The 19,294-nt window shown below is 47.1% G+C and overlaps 1 protein-coding gene across 2 annotated transcripts; it reads left to right on the plus strand.

Moving 5' to 3' along the window:
* The first annotated feature begins 16,741 nt into the window (after window positions 1–16,741).
* On the plus strand, window positions 16,742–18,095 carry LOC123430289 (haloacid dehalogenase-like hydrolase domain-containing protein Sgpp). Of its 2 annotated transcripts, none has more exons than XM_045114162.1 (2): window positions 16,742–17,093; window positions 17,210–18,095. In XM_045114162.1, exons 1-2 carry the CDS (start codon window positions 17,086–17,088, stop codon window positions 17,982–17,984), a joined length of 783 nt encoding a protein of 260 aa, XP_044970097.1. In that variant the 5' UTR covers window positions 16,742–17,085; the 3' UTR covers window positions 17,985–18,095. The 2 variants fall into 2 exon arrangements, with proteins under 2 accessions (XP_044970097.1, XP_044970096.1); XM_045114161.1 differs by having other exon boundaries at window positions 16,745–17,093; window positions 17,207–18,095.
* Window positions 18,096–19,294: the final 1,199 nt, after the last annotated feature.

Consider the following 19,294-nt stretch of genomic DNA (forward strand, 5'->3'; position numbering starts at 1 on the left):
GTTAAAAGTTATTGGTTATTCTTTGACCAAGGACATGTTTGCCATGGTTTGATGAGTTTTCTTAGCTCTACTTTTGATTGTAGTTGATACTACTCTTTCATAAGAGCCTTATGAGTTGAGATTGTTGTTGAGGATGGTTGAGGTTAGTAGAGAAATTATGGCGCTTCTTGTCCGTATTCTTATTTATCGACACTTCACTCTCTAAACTTGTGGACAGGTTTACAGAGCTCAGTATTCGCTTGGGGACAAGCGAGGTCTAAGCTTGGGGGAGTTGGTACATTCAAAATGCATCACTATTTTGTATCATAATTTATCTCTATTCATTGATATATTTCACTTTATGATGATGTACTTATAGTGTTTTGGCTTATTTTATACAGTTTCCAACTTTCCGGTGCCGAAACAGCAAACGCAGGATTTAGCGGAGAAAATAGCACGAAGAGTTGCAATATCAGAACATCTCCAATTGAGCTAAAATTTTGAGGGAAGAAGTTTCCAAACGGGTCCCGAAGACAGGCCAAAGGAGGGCCGGAGGGGGCCCATAGGTCACCCACGCGACGTGTTGACGCCCCCCTAGGCTGCACCAGGAGGTCGCCTGAGTGACGGGCCCCACCCCTGACACTCTCCTTTGGCCTATATCTCCCTCTTGACCTAAAAATCCGGGGACAGAAGAGTTTTCGCGATTCCGCCGCCGCTCCGCGGCGGAAACCTACAGTTAAGAAAAGACCTTTCCGGCGAGTAGATTCCGCTGGGGAGAACTCCTCCCGGAAGGGGAGATCGTCCTCATCGTCATCACCATCGTCACCGGCATCATCGAGATCATCATCACCATCATCACCAACACCAACACCATCTCCATCTTCATCCCATCTACTCCACCATTGCAATCGGAGTTGTACCTTGCACTATTCATCCCCTCTACTCTACCGGTGTTGATTACTCTTTTGTGGTGAATGTTATTGAGTTTTGTTGGAGGATTATTGTTATGACCAGATTGTTAATCATATTTTCATCACCTCTGATCATGATCTATTTTATGTCTTGTGAGTAGTTCCATTAGTTCTTGAGGACATGGGAAAAGTCTAGATGTTAGTAGTCATACGATGTTGAAGTAATATGTGTTGATTGATATTTAAGTTATGGTGTTATTCTTCTAGTGGTGTTATGTGAACGTCGACTACATAACGCTTCGCCTTTTTAAGGACCTAGGGGAATGCATCGTGTATGAAGCATGCTTATGGTGGGTTGCCGGAGTGACAGAAACCTGAACCCCAGTTTGCATACTTTTGCATGAGGGAGTATTGGATCCTAAATCTTATTGCTATGGTTAGGCTTTGCCTTAATTTCTCTCTTGTATTTGCGAGTGCTTGCAAGAGGGATTAATCATAAGAGTGTACTTGTCTTAGCCTAGACGGTGCACTAGTTAAGATCCACCCACATAACACTTATCAATACAAAGCATAGTGCTAGACGGAATATGACGAAAGCACTTGACTATCTCCCCGTGTGTCCTCAGGAACGCCTTAGTCTTTATAAGTTTAGTCCCTCGGCTTATCCTTTGTGTTCAAAAGGATTGGGCCACTTGCTGCACCTCGACGCTATTTACTTTAATTGCATTTATTTATTTGTTGCTTATACTAGAAAACCCATAAAAAGTTACCTTTCAATACTTGCAGTTATTCCTTGCTCAAGATCACTTGTCAATACCTCCTGCTCCTCGTTGGGTTCGACACTCTTAATTATCGAAAAGGCTACGATAGACCCCTACACTTGAGGGTCATCAGCGGTACAACTGCCCGAGGCAGCGGTACAACTGGCAAGCTTGGAAGGAAAGAGGGGCCTCTCTCTCTCTTTGATGCCATGGAACGAGTTGGGTTCAAAAGAATGTGAGAGAGAATTGATTCACCCAAGAACTTTCAATGTGGATTTCCTCTTAATAGTACGGGATCCCTATGACCAAAGAGAATAAACATGCAGAGAACATCGTCTTCGATCTTTTCCGTTTGGATGGAATACCTAACCGTCTTGTGTCTCACACATGATACGTGCACAACTTAACACCCGGTTAGATAACATAGTGAGTTGTCATCATCACAAAAACACTGAAGGTAAGAGAATACCCTTACACTCGGGCCCAGCCTCCTCCCGTGAGGCCCAGCCGCGTTGCCCCCAGCCACGTTCAAGTCCGAGCTACACCAAGTCCCCCAGCCCATCGGATCTGCCGGCATGTGGGCCCATTGTAAGCGCTCAGTCCCGCCTATCCCATGCCTTGTGCATATTATAATATCTTGCGCTCACCCATGTAGCCCTAGTAGCTCGTTCATATTCGGCCCAATGCATATTTTTTCTATCCAGCGAATTTGACTAATTTCGAGTGAATTAACAGATTTACAAAAATTGCATTATTTTAAAATGCTCATAACTAATTAATCGTGCATCAGATGAAAATAAATTAGATATGTAAAATGTGTAGAATTTTGATTAATAATATCCAATTTTCATGCATTTTTAAAAACGTTTGGACTTGCTGTTTAATTAAATTTGCATAAATGTCATGTTAAAATGATTTATTTCATAATTAGTTAACTGTAGCTCCGATTAAATTGTTCCACATGTGTGACTTGGCTAGAAAAATGTGTATAATAACATGGTGACATTTATTTTGCTGTTTAACAACTCTAAAATTGTGTTATAGGCAGACAGTGCTAAATCTTAATTTGTATATGGGGACTTACCGGAATTGTCATTCGTTGTTACGACCTTATTTAAACTTGCCTAGATTTTCATGTAGTTTCATAATACCTTGTGCATCCATAATTTAACATGTTGTTGCTGTCATTTGCATGCATTTTGCATTCATGGCATATCGTCTTGTGTTCCTCATATTTTTTAGACCGTAGCTCTGTTTTAAATGATCTATATATGTAAATCGACTAGGATGACATGTAGAATCATATGGTCCATTTTATTTTTATGTTTAATAAATATAGAATGTGTTTAGTGTAGATATGGACCAATTTTCGAAAATAACATATGTGGTCGTTTCGGAAATACTATAAGTTGTTTCTGACCTCATTTAAAATGCAGAGATAGTGTAGTTTATTTATGCTTCACCCCTTGCCATGCTTAACAACATTTAATATTGTCGTCTACCTAAGCGGGAGGGAACTAAGTAAATTCAAATACGGAGTTTCGTCAATATGCAACTCTTTGCATATTGAGCTTCATTTAATGTGCACTATTAATTGTTGTGCTTTGCCATGCCTTGCATAATTGGAAAGGACATGCATCATATTTGATTGTGCATCTTGTCATGAATATGTGTGGTGTTATCGTGTGTCGATTGTTGTTCCAAATTGTTTCTTCTCAGTAGAGTTCGGAAACGCTTCAAAGTGTGAGGATCCATTCAACTACGTTGGTTCGTCTTCTTCACGGATTTGTTCTTCTTCCAAGCGGGATCACGGGCAAGATGATCATTTCCCTAAAAACCTTTACTATCATTGCCTTGCTAGTTGTTTCGCTTTTATCGCTATGTCTCGTCGCCTACCACGTTAAAGTCAGCCTCCCAACATTGCCATGAAAAGCCTCTAACCCCTCCACATCCCAGCAAACCACTGTTTGGCTATGTCACCGCTTGCTCAGCCTTCTTATAGCATTGCTAGTTGCAGGTGCAGTTGCTTCCATGTGAAAATATGGGTTACTTGTTGTATCACCATATTATTGCTATTTAATTTAATTCACCTACATACTTGGTAAAGGGTCGAAGGCTTGGCCTTCTAGCTTGGTGTTTTGTTCCTCCTTTGCCGCCCTAGTTACTTGTGTACCGGTGTTGTGTTCCATAATTGAGCACTCCTAACATGCTTGGCATTGTTACGGGGACCCCCTTGGTTTTTTGTTTTGGGATAAAACTCTTGTGCAAAGGCCCAACATTGGTACTATATTTGCCTAATAACTAATGAACCGCATAGGGAGTAATTAACCCGTGGATAATTAATCAACCCGTAGGCCATTGCTTCTCATGAGTGTTGGTCCAAAACGGGCTGCCTGCAGGGCCATCGCGAGGGAACTCGAGGATTGGTTTTACTCGTAGCTAGTCCCATCCGATCGTGTCCTGAGAACAAGATATGCGGCTCCTGTCGGGTTCGTCGACACGTTGGGTGGCCTTGCTGGATTTGTTTTACCCTTCTCGAATATCTTGCGCGAGGGATTCTGAGGATACTTTGGGATATCTCGAGGTTGAGGTTTCCACCAAGAAACTGGGGAGATCACAGGTTTTTCACGGTCAAGGTTTCCAATGCATTGTGTGGTAGTTTGTGATGGACTAGTTGGAGCACCCCTACAGGGTTAAATCTTTCTGAAAGTCGTGCCCACGGTTATGTGGCAACTTGGAAAGTTTGTTTAACACCCGGTCATAGCAAACTTGAAGTAAACATAATTAAAACTTGTCAACTATGTGCATAACCGTGATTGTCTCTTCTCATGAGTTCTTATCTGAGAGATGACACGATGGGGTTATGTTTAACGTAGCCTGGCTGGAAAAAGGAAGAAAAAAGTAAGAGTCATCCTGCTGGAATGAGAAAAGAGAAAAAGAAAAGGAAAGAGTATGCATGTGCCGGCTATCCAAAAAATAAATAATAAATAAAGAAGAGAGAGAAAGAAAAAAAGACTGCGCAAAAATGGATAATGATACTCGTGATCTGCATTCAACACATAGTGGGTAAGTATTTCCCTTAGTTATGAAACCAAGTTTTATCAAACCAATAGAAATATCAACCACAACCATCTTCAGCAGCTGCACACAAAAGAACAAATAACTTGCACCCGACGCGGGCAAAAGGGTTGTTAATCATCTTGTCTTGTTATTTGGAACCAAGTGAGGTGTGTATATAATCGTAGATAGCAAGATAAAGTAAAAACAAGTAAATAGCATCAAGGTAATAAAAAGGTTTTATCAATATGTTGTGAATAGACTAGGGGGCCGTAGATTTCCTTGATGGCATCTCTCATGAAAAATAGCATACAGTGGGTGAACAAATTACCGTTGGGCAATTGACAGAAAAGCAGATAGTTCTGCGGTATTCATGGCAATGATCATGTGTATATATGCATCACGTCCATAAACAAATAGGCCGACTCCTGCTTGCATCTATTACTATTACTCCACTCATCGACCGCTATCCAATATACATTTAAAGTATTAAGTAAAACAGAGTAACACATGGAGAACAATGACATGATGTAGTCAAAGTAAACTCAAGCAATATGAATAAACCCCGTCGTTTTATCCTTAGCAGCAGCAACACAAAGACACATCTTGTACCCTTATGTCACTGGGATATAGAAATTCGCCAGGTTGAACCTACCACAGCGCACCTCTCTCATCAAAGAAATATCGATCTAGTTGGCCAAACTATTTCAACAGATCGGAGAGAATTACGAAGCTATCATAATCATGCACATAAGAATCATATAAGTATTCAGAGGTGACTCAAATATTTATCATGAATAATGTGAACATAAACCCATAATTCATAGGTCCCCAACAAACGCATCGCACAAAAGGAATTACATCATATGGATCAAAGCGAAGATGTGATGATCATTGTATTGAAGATCAAAGAGAAAGAGATGTCCATCTAGGTACTGACTACGGTCTCGTAGGTCTATGGTGAACTACTCACAAATCATCATGAGGGCAGCAAGGTTGATGAAGAGGCCCTCCGTGATCGATCCCCCCTCCGGCATAGTGCCGGAAGGGAGCTCGAGATGGCCTCTTGTCGGAACAGAGACTTGCGGCGGCGTAAAAAGTGTTTGGGACTCCCTCTGGTGTTTTTAGGGTAGATGAGAATTTCTAAGCCAAAGAACAGAGTCGGGAGGGCCTTGAGGGGGGCGCCCTGTTGGCTCATGGACCCCTCGAGAGGCCTCCATCCTTGTTCTGATGCTTGTTGGTCTTCTTTTGGTCCCAGAAAAATAACAAAAAAGTTCCAGGGCAAATGGACCTCGTTTGGTATGGAAAACCTGCAAAGTGAAAAACACCCAGAAAACAACAACTAGCACTAGGCACTGGGTCAATAGTTTAGTGCTAAAAAATAATATAAAATGTTAAATAAATACCCTAAAGTATACTAGAATGATAATATGTTAGCATGGAACAATAAAAAATTATAGATACGTTGGAGACATATAAGATAACCTCGAGCAATCCTCGGGGGTTGTCACTGCTTGTGCAGCTGCTTTGTTGTTTGGCCCGGGGCCAGCTGGTCTCGGCCCGGGGCTTGCCGGTCGACTCGATACATTCTCCGCTAAACAACCTAGTAGCGTGTACGATTCCGAAGGCCCATTCCCCCTCTCAGTTACCGACCGCACCCTGGTTGTCCCGCTAGCGGGAGCAAAAGCTAGAGGTATCCCTAGACTTTTGGTGGGAGAAAACTGCTTAGGCGGCCGGACCGTTTTCGTTGTGAATGCCCGCTCGATCAAATCCGCTCCTGAGAGTCTGAGTAGTGAACGCTCCACTCCACGACCCACTCTATGTCCCTGCCACACATCACAACCCGACTGTCCGTCTCGCGAGAGCAAAAGCCAAAGGGCGGAGGGGACATGCAATTAACAAGGGGGCTAGGACGAAGCCGAGCCGGCACCCCTTGCCTAGAACTTGCGCTGTTGAAGCTAAATATTTGTTACATTTGTGTTGACTAACTTTGTTTTTTGCATGATCAGTTCTGTGGGGAACCCCCTGTTGGGGAACGTCGCATGGGAAACAAAAAAATGTCTACGCGCACGAAGACCTATCATGGTGATGTCCATCTACGAGAGGGGATGTGTGATCTACGTACCCTTGTAGACCATATAGCAGAAGTGTTAGTGAACGTGGTTGATGTAGTGGAACGTCCTCACGTCCCTCGATCCACCCCGCGAACCGTCCCGCGATCAGTCCCACGATCTAGTGCCGAACGGAAGGCACCTCCGCGTTCAGCACACGTACAGCTCGACGATGATCTCGGCCTTCTTGATCCAGCAAGAGAGACGGAGAGGTAGAAGAGTTCTCCGGCAGCATGACGGCGCTCCGGAGGTTGGTGGTGACCTTATCTCAGCAGGGCTCCGCCCGAGCTCCGCAGAAACGCGATCTAGAGGAAAAACCGTGGAGGTATGTGGTCAGGCTGCCGTGGAAAAGTCGTCTGAAATCAGCCCTAAAACCTCCGTATATATAGGGGGAAGAGGGGGAGCCTTGCCTTGGGGTCCAAGGACCCCTAAGGGCTTCGGCCGAGCCAAGGGGGGCAGCCCTGCCCTTCCAAACCGAGTCCAACTAGGTTTGGAAGGAGGAGTCCTTCCCCCTTTTCCCACCTCCTCTTTTTTTTCTCTTTGATTTTCTTCCTATGGCGCATAGGGCCTTCTTGGGCTGTCCCACCAGCCCTTGGGCTGGTGCGCCACCCCCAAGGCCTATGGGCTTCCCCGGGGTGGGTTGCCCCCCGATGAACTCCCGGAACCCATTCGTCATTCCCGGTACATTCCCGGTAACTCCGAAAACCTTCCGGTAATCAAATGAGGTCATCCTATATATCAATCTTCGTTTTCGGACCATTCCGGAAACCCTCGTGACGTCCGTGATCTCATCCGGGACTCCGAACAACATTCAGTAACCAACCATATAACTCAAATACGCATAAAACAACGTCGAACCTTAAGTGTGCAGACCTGCGGGTTCAAGAACTATGTAGACATGACTCGAGAGACTCCTCGGTCAATATCCAATAGCGGGACCTGGATGCCCATATTGGATCCTACATATTCTACGAAGATCTTATCGTTTGAACCTCAGTGCCAAGGATTCATATAATCCCGTATGTCATTCCCTTTGTCCTTCGGTATGTTACTTGCCCGAGATTCGATCGTCAGTATCCGCATACCTATTTGAATCTCGTTTACCGGCAAGTCTCTTTACTCGTTCCGTAATACAAGATCCCGCAACTTACACTAAGTCACATTGCTTGCAAGGCTTGTGTGTGATGTTGTATTACCGAGTGGGCCCCGAGATACCTCTCCGTCACACGGAGTGACAAATCCCAGTCTCGATCCATACTAACTCAACGAACACCTTCGGAGATACCTGTAGAGCATCTTTATAGTCACCCAGTTACATTGCGACGTTTGATACACACAAAGTATTCCTCCGGTGTCAGTGAGTTATATGATCTCATGGTCATAGGAACAAATACTTGACACGCAGAAAACAGTAGCAACAAAATGACAGGATCAACATGCTACGTCTATTAGTTTGGGTCTAGTCCATCACGTGATTCTCCTAATGACGTGATCCAGTTATCAAGCAACAACACCTTGTTCATAATCAGAAGACACTGACTATCTTTGATCAACTGGCTAGCCAACTAGAGGCTTGCTAAGGACAGTGTTTTGTCTATGTATCCACACATGTATATAAGTCTTCATTCAATACAATTATAGCATGGATAATAAACGATTATCTTGATACAGGAATTATAATAATAACTATTTTTAGTATTGCCTCTAGGGCATAATTCCAACAGTCTCCCACTTGCACTAGAGTCAATAATCTAGCCCTCACATCATCATGCGAATTACATTGTAATAAATCTAACACTCATACAGTTCTGGTGATCATGCTTTGCCCGTGGAAGAGGTTTAGTCAGCGGGTCTGCTACATTCAGATCCATGTGAACTTTGCATATATTCACGTCCTCCCCTTCGACGTAGTCGCGGATGAGGTTGAAGCGTCGTCTGATGTGTCTGGACTTCTTGTGAAACCGTGGTTCCTTTGCTAAGGCAATGGCACCCGTGTTGTCACAGAACAAGGTTATTGAATTCAGTGCACTTGGCACCACTCCAAGATCCGTCATGAAGTGCTTCATCCAGACACCCTCCTTAGCCGCCTCTGAGGCAGCCATGTACTCCGCTTCACATGTAGAATCTGCTACGACGCTTTGCTTGGAACTACACCAGCTTACCGCACCCCCATTAAGAATAAATACGTATCCGGTCTGCGACTTAGAGTCGTCCAGATCTGTGTCAAAGCTTGCATCGACGTAACCCTTTACGGCGAGCTCTTCGTCACCTCCATACACGAGAAACATCTCCTTAGTCCTTTTCAGGTACTTCAGGATATTCTTGACCGCCGTCCAGTGATCCACTCCTGGATTACTCTGGAACCTGCCTGCCATACTTATGGCCAGGCTAACGTCCAGTCTAGTGCACAGCATTGCATACATGATAGAACCTATGGCTGAAGCATAGGGGACGGTGCTCATAGGCTCTCTATCCTCATCAGTTGCTGGGCGCTGAGTCTTACTCAATCTCGTACCTTGTAAAACTGGCAAGAACCCTTTCTTGGACTGTTCCATTTTGAACCTCTTCAAAACTTTATCAAGGTATGTGCTTTGTGAAAGTCCTATCACGCGTTTCGATCTATCCCTGTAGATCTTAATGCCTAGAATGTAAGCAGCTTCTCCTAGGTCCTTCATAGAGAAACTTTTATTCAAGTAATCCTTTATGCTCTCCAAAAACTCTACGTTGTTTCCAATCAGCAATATGTCATCCACATATAATATTAGAAACGCCACAGAGCTCCCACTCACTTTCTTGTAAATACAAGATTCTCCAACCACTTGTATAAACCCAAATGCTTTGATCACCTCATCAAAGCGTTTGTTCCAACTCCGAAATGCTTGCACCAATCCTTAAATGGATCGTTGGAGCTTGCACACCTTGTTAGCATTCTTAGGATCGATAAAACCTTCAGGTTGCATCATATACAACTCTTCCTTAAGGAAACCGTTAAGGAACGCCGTTTTGACATCCATCTGCCAGATTTCATAATCAAAAAATGCAGCTATTGCTAACATGATTCTAACGGACTTAAGCATCACTACGGGTGAGAATGTCTCATCGTAGTCAACTCCTTGAACTTGTGAAAAACCTTTTGCCACAAGTTGAGCTTTATAAACGGTCACATTGCCGTCAGCGTCCGTCTTCCTCTTAAAGATCCATTTGTTCTGAATAGCCTTGCGGCCCTCAGGTAGTACTTCCAAAGTCCACACTTTGTTCTCATACATGGATCCTATCTCGGACTTCATGGCTTCTAGCCATTTGTTGGAATTTGGGCCCACCATTGCTTCTTCATAATTTGCACGTTCATTGTTGTCTAACAACAAGATTGACAAGACGGGATTACCGTATCACTCTGGAGCAGCACGTGGTCTCGTCGACCTGCGTGCTTCGACAGAAACTTGAACCGTAGTTTCATGATCATCATCATTAACTTCCTCCTCAACCGGCGTCGCAACGACAGAGGTTTCCCCTTGCCGTGCGCCACCATCCAGAGGGATGAGAGGTTCGACAACCTCATCAAGTTCTATCTTCCTCCCACTCAATTCTCGAGAGAGAAACTCTTTCTCGAGAAAAGCTCCATTTTTAGCAACAAACACTTTGCCCTCGGATTTGAGATAGAAGGTGTACCCAACTGTCTCTTTTGGGTAACCTATGAAGATGCACTTTTCCGCTTTGGGTTCCAGCTTTTCAGGCTGAAGCTTTTTGACATAAGCATCACATCCCCAAACTTTAAGAAACGACAACTTTGGCCTTTTGCCATACCACAGTTCGTATGGTGTCGTCTCAACGGATTTTGATGGTGCCCTATTTAAAGTGAATGCAGCTGTTTCTAATGCATAACCCCAAAACGATAACGGCAAATCGTTAAGAGACATCATAGATCGCACCATCTCTAATAAAGTACGATTACGACGTTCGGACACACCATTACGCTGTGGTGTTCCAGGCGGTGTCAACTGTGAAACAACTCCACATTGTCTTAAGTGAGCACCAAACTCGAAACTCAGATATTAACCCCCACGATCAGACCGTAGGAACTTGATCTTCTTGTTACGATGATTTTCAACTTCACTCTGAAATTTCTTGAACTTTTCAAATGTTTCAGCCTTGTGCTTCATTAAGTAGACATAACCATATCTACTCAAATCGTCAGTGAAGGTGAGAAAATAACGATATCCGCCGCGTGCCTCTACGCTCATCGGACCACACACATCGGTATGTATGATTTCCAACGAGTCACTTGCACGCTCCATTGTTCCGTAGAACGGAGTTTTAGTCATCTTGCCCATGAGGCATGGTTTGCACGTGTCAAGTGAATCAAAGTCAAGTGACTCCAAAAGTCCATCGGCATGGAGTTTCTTCATGCGCTTTACACCAATATGACCTAAGCAACAGTGCCACAAAAATATGGCGCTATCATTGTTCACTCTAACTCTTTTGGTCTCAATGTTATGTATGTGTGTATCACTATCAAGATTCAATATGAACAATCCTCTCACATTGGGTGCGTGACCATAAAAGATGTTACTCATAGAAATAGAAGAACCATTATTCTCTGACTTAAAAGAGTAACCGTCTCGCAATAAACAAGATCCAGATATAATGTTCATGCTCAACGCAGGCACTAAATAACAATGATTCAAGTTCATAACTAATCCTGATGGTAACTGAAATGAAACTGTGCCGACGGCGATTGCATCAACCTTGGAACAATTTCCCACGCGCATCGTCACTTCATCTTTCGCCAGCCTTCGTTTATTCCGCAGTTTGTGTTTCGAGTTGCAAATATGAGCAACAGAACCAGTATCGTATACCCAGGCACTACTACGAGAGCCGGTTAAGTACACATCAATAACATGTATATCAAATATACCTGATTTTTCTTTGGCCGCCTTCTTATCAGCCAGATACTTGGGGCAATTGCGCTTCCAGTGACCCATACCCTTGCAATAGTAACACTCTGTTTCAGGCTTAGGTCCAGCTTTGGGTTTCTTCGTCGGATTGGCAACAGGCTTGCCACTCTTCTTCGAATTACCCTTCTTGCCTTTGTCGTTTCTCTTGAAACTAGTGGTCTTATTCACCATCAACACTTGATGCTCTTTACGGAGTTCAGACTCTGCGACTTTCAGCATCGCAAACAACTCGCCGGGAGACTTGTTCATCCCTTGCATGTTGTAGTTCAACACAAAGCCTTTATAGCTTGGCGGTAGTGATTGAAGGATTCTGTCAGTGATAGCTTCTTGCGGGAGTTCAATCCTCAGCTCAGCTAGACGGTTTGAGTACCCAGACATTTTGAGCACATGTTCACTCACAAACGAGTTCTCCTCCATCTTGCAAGCATAGAATTTATCGGAGGTCTCATACCTCTCGATCCGGGCGTTCTTCTGAAAGATAAACTTCAACTCCTGGAACATCTCAAATGCTCATGACGCTCAAAGCGACGTTGAAGTCCCGGCTCTAAGCCATACAAGACTGCACATTGAACTACTGAGTAGTCCTCCTTACGTGCTAACCAAGCGTTCTGAACATCCTGATCAGCCGTAGCGGGTGGTTCATCTCCTAGCGCAGCATTAAGGACATAATCCTTCTTCCCAGCTTGTAAGATTAGCTTAAGATTACGAGCCCAGTCTACAAAGTTGCTTCCATCATCTTTCAACTTAGCTTTCTCTAGGAACGTATTAAAATTCAAGGTGACTGTCGCGTGAGCCATGATCTACAACACAAATATATTCAAAGTGGACTTAGACTATGTTCAAGATAATTAGAGTTTAACTTAATCAAATTACTCGCTAAACTCCCACTCAAAAAGTACATAGCTCTAGTCATTTGAGTGGTTCATGATCCACTTACACTAGCTCAAGTCCGATCATCACGTGAGTTGAGCATAGTTTCAGTGGTAAGCATCCCTATGCTAATCATATCATCTATATGATTCATGATCGACCTTTCGGTCTCATGTGTTCCGAGGCCATGTCTGCACATGCTAGGCTCGTCAAGCTTAACCCGAGTGTTCCGCGTGCGCAACTGTTTTGCACCCGTTGTATGTGAACGTTGAGTCTATCACACTCGATCATCACGTGGTGTCTCGAAACGACGAACTGTAGCAACGGTGCACAGTCGAGGAGAACACAATTTCATCTTGAAATTTTAGTGAGAGATCACCTCATAATGCTACCGTCGTTCTAAGCAAAATAAGGTGCATAAAAGGATTAACATCACATGCAATTCATAAGTGACATGATATGGCCATCATCACGTGCTCCTTGATCTCCATCACCAAAGCACCGGCACGATCTTCTTGTCACCGGCGCCACACCATGATCTCCATCAACGTGTCGCCATCGGGGTTGTCGTGCTACTCATGCTATTACTACTAAAGCTACATCCTAGCAAAATAGTAAACACATCTGCAAGCACAAACATTAATATAAAGACAACCCTATGGCTCCTGCCGGTTGCCGTACCATCGACGTGCAAGTCGATATTATCTATTACAACATGATCATCTCATACATCCAATATATCACATCACATCGTTGGCCATATCACATCACAAGCATACCCTGCAAAAACAAGTTAGACGTCCTCTAATTTTGTTGTTGCATGTTTTACGTGGTGACCATGGGTATCTAGTAGGATCGCATCTTACTTACGCAAACACCACAACGGAGATATATGAGTTGCTATTTAACCTCATCCAAGGACCTCCTCGGTCAAATCCAATTCAACTAAAGTTGGAGAAACTGACACCCGCCAGTCATCTTTGAGCAACGGAGTTACTCGTAGCGATGAAACCAGTCTCTCGTAAGCGTACGAGTAATGTCGGTCCGAGCCGCTTCGATACAACAATACCGCGGAATCAAGAAAAGACTAAGGAGGGCAGCAAAACGCACATCACCGCCCACAAAAACTTTTGTGTTCTACTCGAGAAGACATCTACGCATGAACCTAGCTCATGATGCCACTTTTGGGGAACGTCGCATGGGAAACAAAAAATTTCCTACGCGCACGAAGACCTATCATGGTGATGTCCATCTACGAGAGGGGATGTGTGATCTACGTACCCTTGTAGACTGTACAGCAGAAGCGTTAGTGAACGCGGTTGATGTAGTGGAACGTCCTCACGTCCCTCGATCCGCCCCGCGAACCGTCGTGCGATCAGTCCCACGATCTAGTGCCGAACGGATGGCACCTCCGCGTTCAGCACACGTACAGCTCGACGATGATCTCGGCCTTCTTGATCCAGCAAGAGAGACGGAGAGGTAGAAGAGTTCTCCGGCAGCGTGACGGCGCTCCGGAGGTTGGTGGTGATCTTATCTCAGCAGGGCTCCGCCCGAGCTCCGCAGAAACGCGATCTAGAGGAAAAACCGTGGAGGTATGTGGTCGGGCTGCCGTGGAAAAGTCGTCTGAAATCAGCCCTAAAACCTCCGTATATATAGGGGGAAGAGGGGGAGCCTTGCCTTGGGGTCCAAGGACCCCTAAGGGCTTCGTCCGAGCCAAGGGGGGCAGCCATCCCCTTCCAAACCGAGTCCAACTAGGTTTGGAAGGAGGAGTCCTTCCCCCTTTTCCCACCTCCTCTTTTTTTTTCTCTTTGATTTTCTTCCTATGGCGCATAGGGCCTTCTTGGGCTATCCCACCAGCCCACTAAGGGCTGGTGTGCCACCCCCAAGGCCTATGGGCTTCCCCGGGGTGGGTTGCCCCCCGGTGAACTCCCGGAACCCATTCGTCATTCTCGGTACATTCCCGGTAACTCCAAAAACCTTCCGGTAATCAAATGAGGTCATCCTATATATCAATCTTCATTTCCGGACCATTCCGGAAACCCTCGTGACGTCCGTGATCTCATCCGGGACTCCGAACAACATTCGGTAACCAACCATATAACTCAAATACGCATAAAACAACGTCGAACCTTAAGTGTGCAGACCCTGCGGGTTCGAGAACTATGTAGACATGACCCGAGAGACTCCTCGGTCAACATCCAATAGCGGGACCTGGATGCCCATATTGGATCCTACATATTCTACGAAGATCTTATCGTTTGAACCTCAGTGCCAAGGATTCATATAATCCCGTATGTCATTCCCTTTGTCCTTCGGTATGTTACTTGCCCGAGATTCGATCGTCAGTATCCGCATACCTATTTCAATCTCGTTTACCGGCAAGTCTCTTTACTCGTTCCGTAATACAAGATCCCACAACTTAAACTAAGTCACATTGCTTGCAAGGCTTGTGTGTGATGTTGTATTACCGAGTGGGCCCCGAGATACCTCTCCGTCACACGGAGTGACAAATCCCAGTCTCGATCCATACTAACTCAACGAACACCTTCGGAGATACCTGTAGAGCATCTTTATAGTCACCCAGTTACGTTGCGACGTTTCATACACACAAAGTATTCCTCCGGTGTCAGTGAGTTATATGATCTCATGGTCATAGGAACAAATACTTGACACGCAGAAAACAGTAGCAACAAAATGACAGGATCAACATGCTACGTCTATTAGTTTGGGTCTAGTCCATCACGTGATTCTCCTAATGACGTGATCCAGTTATCAAGCAACAACACCTTGTTCATAATCAGAAGACACTGACTATCTTTGATCAACTGGCTAGCCAACTAGAGGCTTGCTAAGGACAGTGTTTTGTCTATGTATCCACACATGTATATAAGTCTTCATTCAATACAATTATAGCATGGATAATAAACGATTATCTTGATACAGGAATTATAATAATAACTATATTTATTATTGCCTCTAGGGCATAATTCCAACACCCCCCCCTCACGTGGAGGCTCGGGGGTTACACGCATTGGATGCGCCGGTGCGCCCCACTGGGAAAACATCGCGCCGACTGCCACCAGGATCCTCAACGCCACCAACTGCCACAACAACAGCGAAGGCCCTCCGTTCGACTCTTTGAGTCACCCAGAGGCTCGGAGGCTACACCCAATGGGTGCATTGGCACGCCCCCCTTTGGAAATATAACTGCACCGTCCACAGGCCCGTAGCCAGCTGCCACCGAGAACCTCGACGCCTCCATCTACTACATCAAAAGTGAAAACCCTCCGACCGACTCTTCAAGTCGCCCGTAGGCTCGAAGGTTGCTGTCAGGGGGATGACCCATGGGCTGTCCCAAGACGGCGAGCCGTATAGGGTGCCCGCCCGCGTGGGTCGCCTACTCCAGCCTTCGCCCGCAGTCGGCTGCCCGAGCCACCTGGTTGCCCGAAGTCAACCACAGAGTCATGTCAAACATGCGTGGACGCGACGGTCATGCCTTGCGCTCTTGTCATGCATCACCATCAATAGTTCACACGTCGTCATCTACATTGCCCATGTCATCTAGTGCCATAGTCATCAACATTGCCTCCTTTGTCCCCTTGGTGTGAGATGACAAGAAAACCCTAAGGGTCCTCTCATCGGGACAAGCTCGCGGATGCTCGTTCCCGCCTCTCCTCATTTCCCATGCATATTATAAGCTGGGTGGTTGACCTATAAAGCTCCCTTTGGCTTCCCTAGAAAGGGGTCTTGGCCATTTTCACACACACATACAAGAGAGGCAAGAAGTGGAGACTTAGCTCCTTCTTGTAGTTCTTGTGACCCATATAGTTTGTTCTCGCGGGACTAAGGGTGTTACCTTCCATGAAGAGCATTGAATCTGGATACATCGTGTGTCACGCACCGTTTATCCCTAATCTCGCTTTTGAAACCCACCGGCGTGAACCCCAACCACACTAGATAAGCCATCTTATGGCTGAAAACACCACGACAACGACCCTCTTAACCTTTTTTAACACAATATAATTGAAATTGTTCACATAGAGAAGCATATACTCACTCATATGAATGCACACATACATATTTTATCCTTATGAACATCTTCGAAAGACTGAGTCAACACATCATCATTTTAAGATTGATAAAATCACCACATATCTTACCCTTTTAACCTTGATTTTTGTTAATCTGCGGAAAAACATATTGCAATGATGTATAGTTTATTGCATTGTGAACTGCTCCTTTTCTATGAAAGTCAAAAGACGGGACTGGTGAGACGATGATGGATTGCCACCAACCACACTCACAAACAAACCTCACGAGCACACGTAGGTCAGCTTAGACTACCAACTTCTCTCACTGTCAATATAAATTATAATCATAGCCATCAGAAATCCACCCAGTCTGCAGATCAGCAGGGCATCCTGAAGAACATAACACTCGCATGGAAAGGTAAACCTGAATCCAAAGATGTGATTTTTCTTTTCTTTCTGGTACTCAGCAATCTCTGAGTTCTTCCTCTGTTTCTCTCACTCTGAAATCTGAATCATATGTCTGCTGTGCAGCAGCGGCGGGAATGGGATCTGCCGGGCGGCGCCGCTGGAGGCGCTGCTGTTCGACATCGACGGCACGATGTGCGTGTCCGACCCGTTCCACCACCGCGCCTTCTCGGAGCTGCTGCAGGGCCTGGGTTACAACGGCGGCGCGCCCATCACGCCGGAGTTCGGCATGGCGCACATGGCCGGCCGGAGCAACGAGCAGATCGGCCGCTTCCTGTTCCCGGACTGGCCGCAGGCCCGGCTCGACGCCTTCTTCGCCGAGAAGGAGGCCCTCTTCGCGCGGTACGCCGGCGAGGGGCTCCGGGAGGTGCCCGGGCTGGGGAAGCTGTGCCGTTGGGCGCGGGAGCGCGGGCTGAAGCGGGCGGCAGTCACCAACGCGCCCCGCGCCAACGCCGAGCTCATGATCGGGATCCTCGGGCTGGCCGACTTCTTCCAGCTCGTCGTCGCCGGCGAGGACTGCGGCGAGGGCCGCTCCAAGCCCTGCCCCGACCCCTACCTCCGCGCGCTCGCACTGCTCGGCGCTTCGCCGGAGCGGTCTTTAGTGTTCGAGGACTCCGTGGTGGGAGTGCAGGCCGGCGTGGCCGCGGGGATGCCCGTTGTGGCTATCGCGGGTGAGAGCCGGGAGGCCAAGGTAGTCGCCGCCGGCGCGTCCATGGTCGTCAGGGACTACCGCGACGCCAAGCTGTGGGCCGCGCTGGACGCCGCCGCCGGAGCTCCCAAGGTTGATTCAGACTCGGAGCTGAGCGCGGTGCAGCCTCCTGTTTCCGTTCCCGTGGAGAATTGAGTAGCTGGAATCCCATTTCCATTTTTCCTTGTTGCAGTAGTGCAGAATTCAGATTCCAAATTCAGTTTAGAACCGGGGAAAGAAATGAAAATAAACCGTGGTTCAAATTGAGATTTTTGTGCAGACAAATCAAGCATTTCTTACAATTTTCATTCAATCAATCTTTGGTGGTTTCATACATCTCATATACACTAAAGCCAACTCCACCACGCGAACCCATGCTGTCCGGCCCCGTCCGTTTCGGATAAAAGGAACAAACCGGTCGGCCCAGCGCGAGACGGTCCGGACCCATCTTGTCCGTTTTGTGTCCGGGGCGATCCATTTCGAGCGCAAACTTGCGCGGGGTTTGGGTCGCGTCGGACAGCAAACGGACGCACGCTCGTCCGCGTCGAGGCCGCGTGACAGGCGGCCACCTACCTCCCACCTCCCACATCAATGCACACGATCGGACGGGCCCGCCTGTCATCCGCCCCAAGGACGGTCGCGGTCCTTCTTAAATGGGGAAGCCGTGGACCGGTCGTCGTTCACACTTCCCACTACACCCTGCGGCCTCCGCGAAACCCGACACCCCAAACCCTAGCCTTGAACTCGCCGGCCGACCGCCTCGCAGCCATGGGGCTCCGGAACTACGGCCGCAAGGGGAAGCATGACCGCGAGGCTGGCTCCTCGTCGGGACGCCGCCGCGGCTCCGTGAAGGAGGAGGCCGCATCGCCACCGTGCCGGGCCTCCGCGCCTGCTCCCTTCACCATCAGCCCTAGGCCCACCAGCCAGCGCGACCGGCAGTACCTCAGCGCTGTGGTATGCCGGCGCTATTGGGAGACGAGGACGCCGGTCCCGTGGAGCGACGTCCACCTGCCGAACAACTAGCATCTCTCCGCCGACCGGGTCCCGATCCCACCGGTGCCGACGAGCAGTCGTGCGCGCCGCTACGAGATCTGGCGCCGCCGCCGCCTCCTCTCCGATGACCTCTACTACGACGACATGTACGCCCCCGATTCCGTACTCTGGGACACGTGGCTCAGGGACGAGCACGACGTGCGGCGCGCCTCATACTTCGCCGACACGGTGTCGGGGCCGCGGCAGCCATGTCGGGAGGTGCGCGGGCGTACACGGGTGCGCGGCCTCACGCCCACGCCGTCGCCTTCCCCGTCTCCGTCACCACCTCCACGTCCTCGCGTGACAGCGCAGGAGGAGGCCCGTCTCATGCAGCGTGTCATGGAGGACTCCATGATCACGCATGATGAACGCCAATGGCCGGGCCTAGAGGACGTGATGGCCCTCTCTACGGCCGACGACGTCGCCATCCCCGA

This window comes from Hordeum vulgare, chromosome 2H, assembly GCF_904849725.1.
Source record: "Hordeum vulgare subsp. vulgare chromosome 2H, MorexV3_pseudomolecules_assembly, whole genome shotgun sequence".
Lineage (NCBI taxonomy): Eukaryota > Viridiplantae > Streptophyta > Magnoliopsida > Poales > Poaceae > Hordeum > Hordeum vulgare.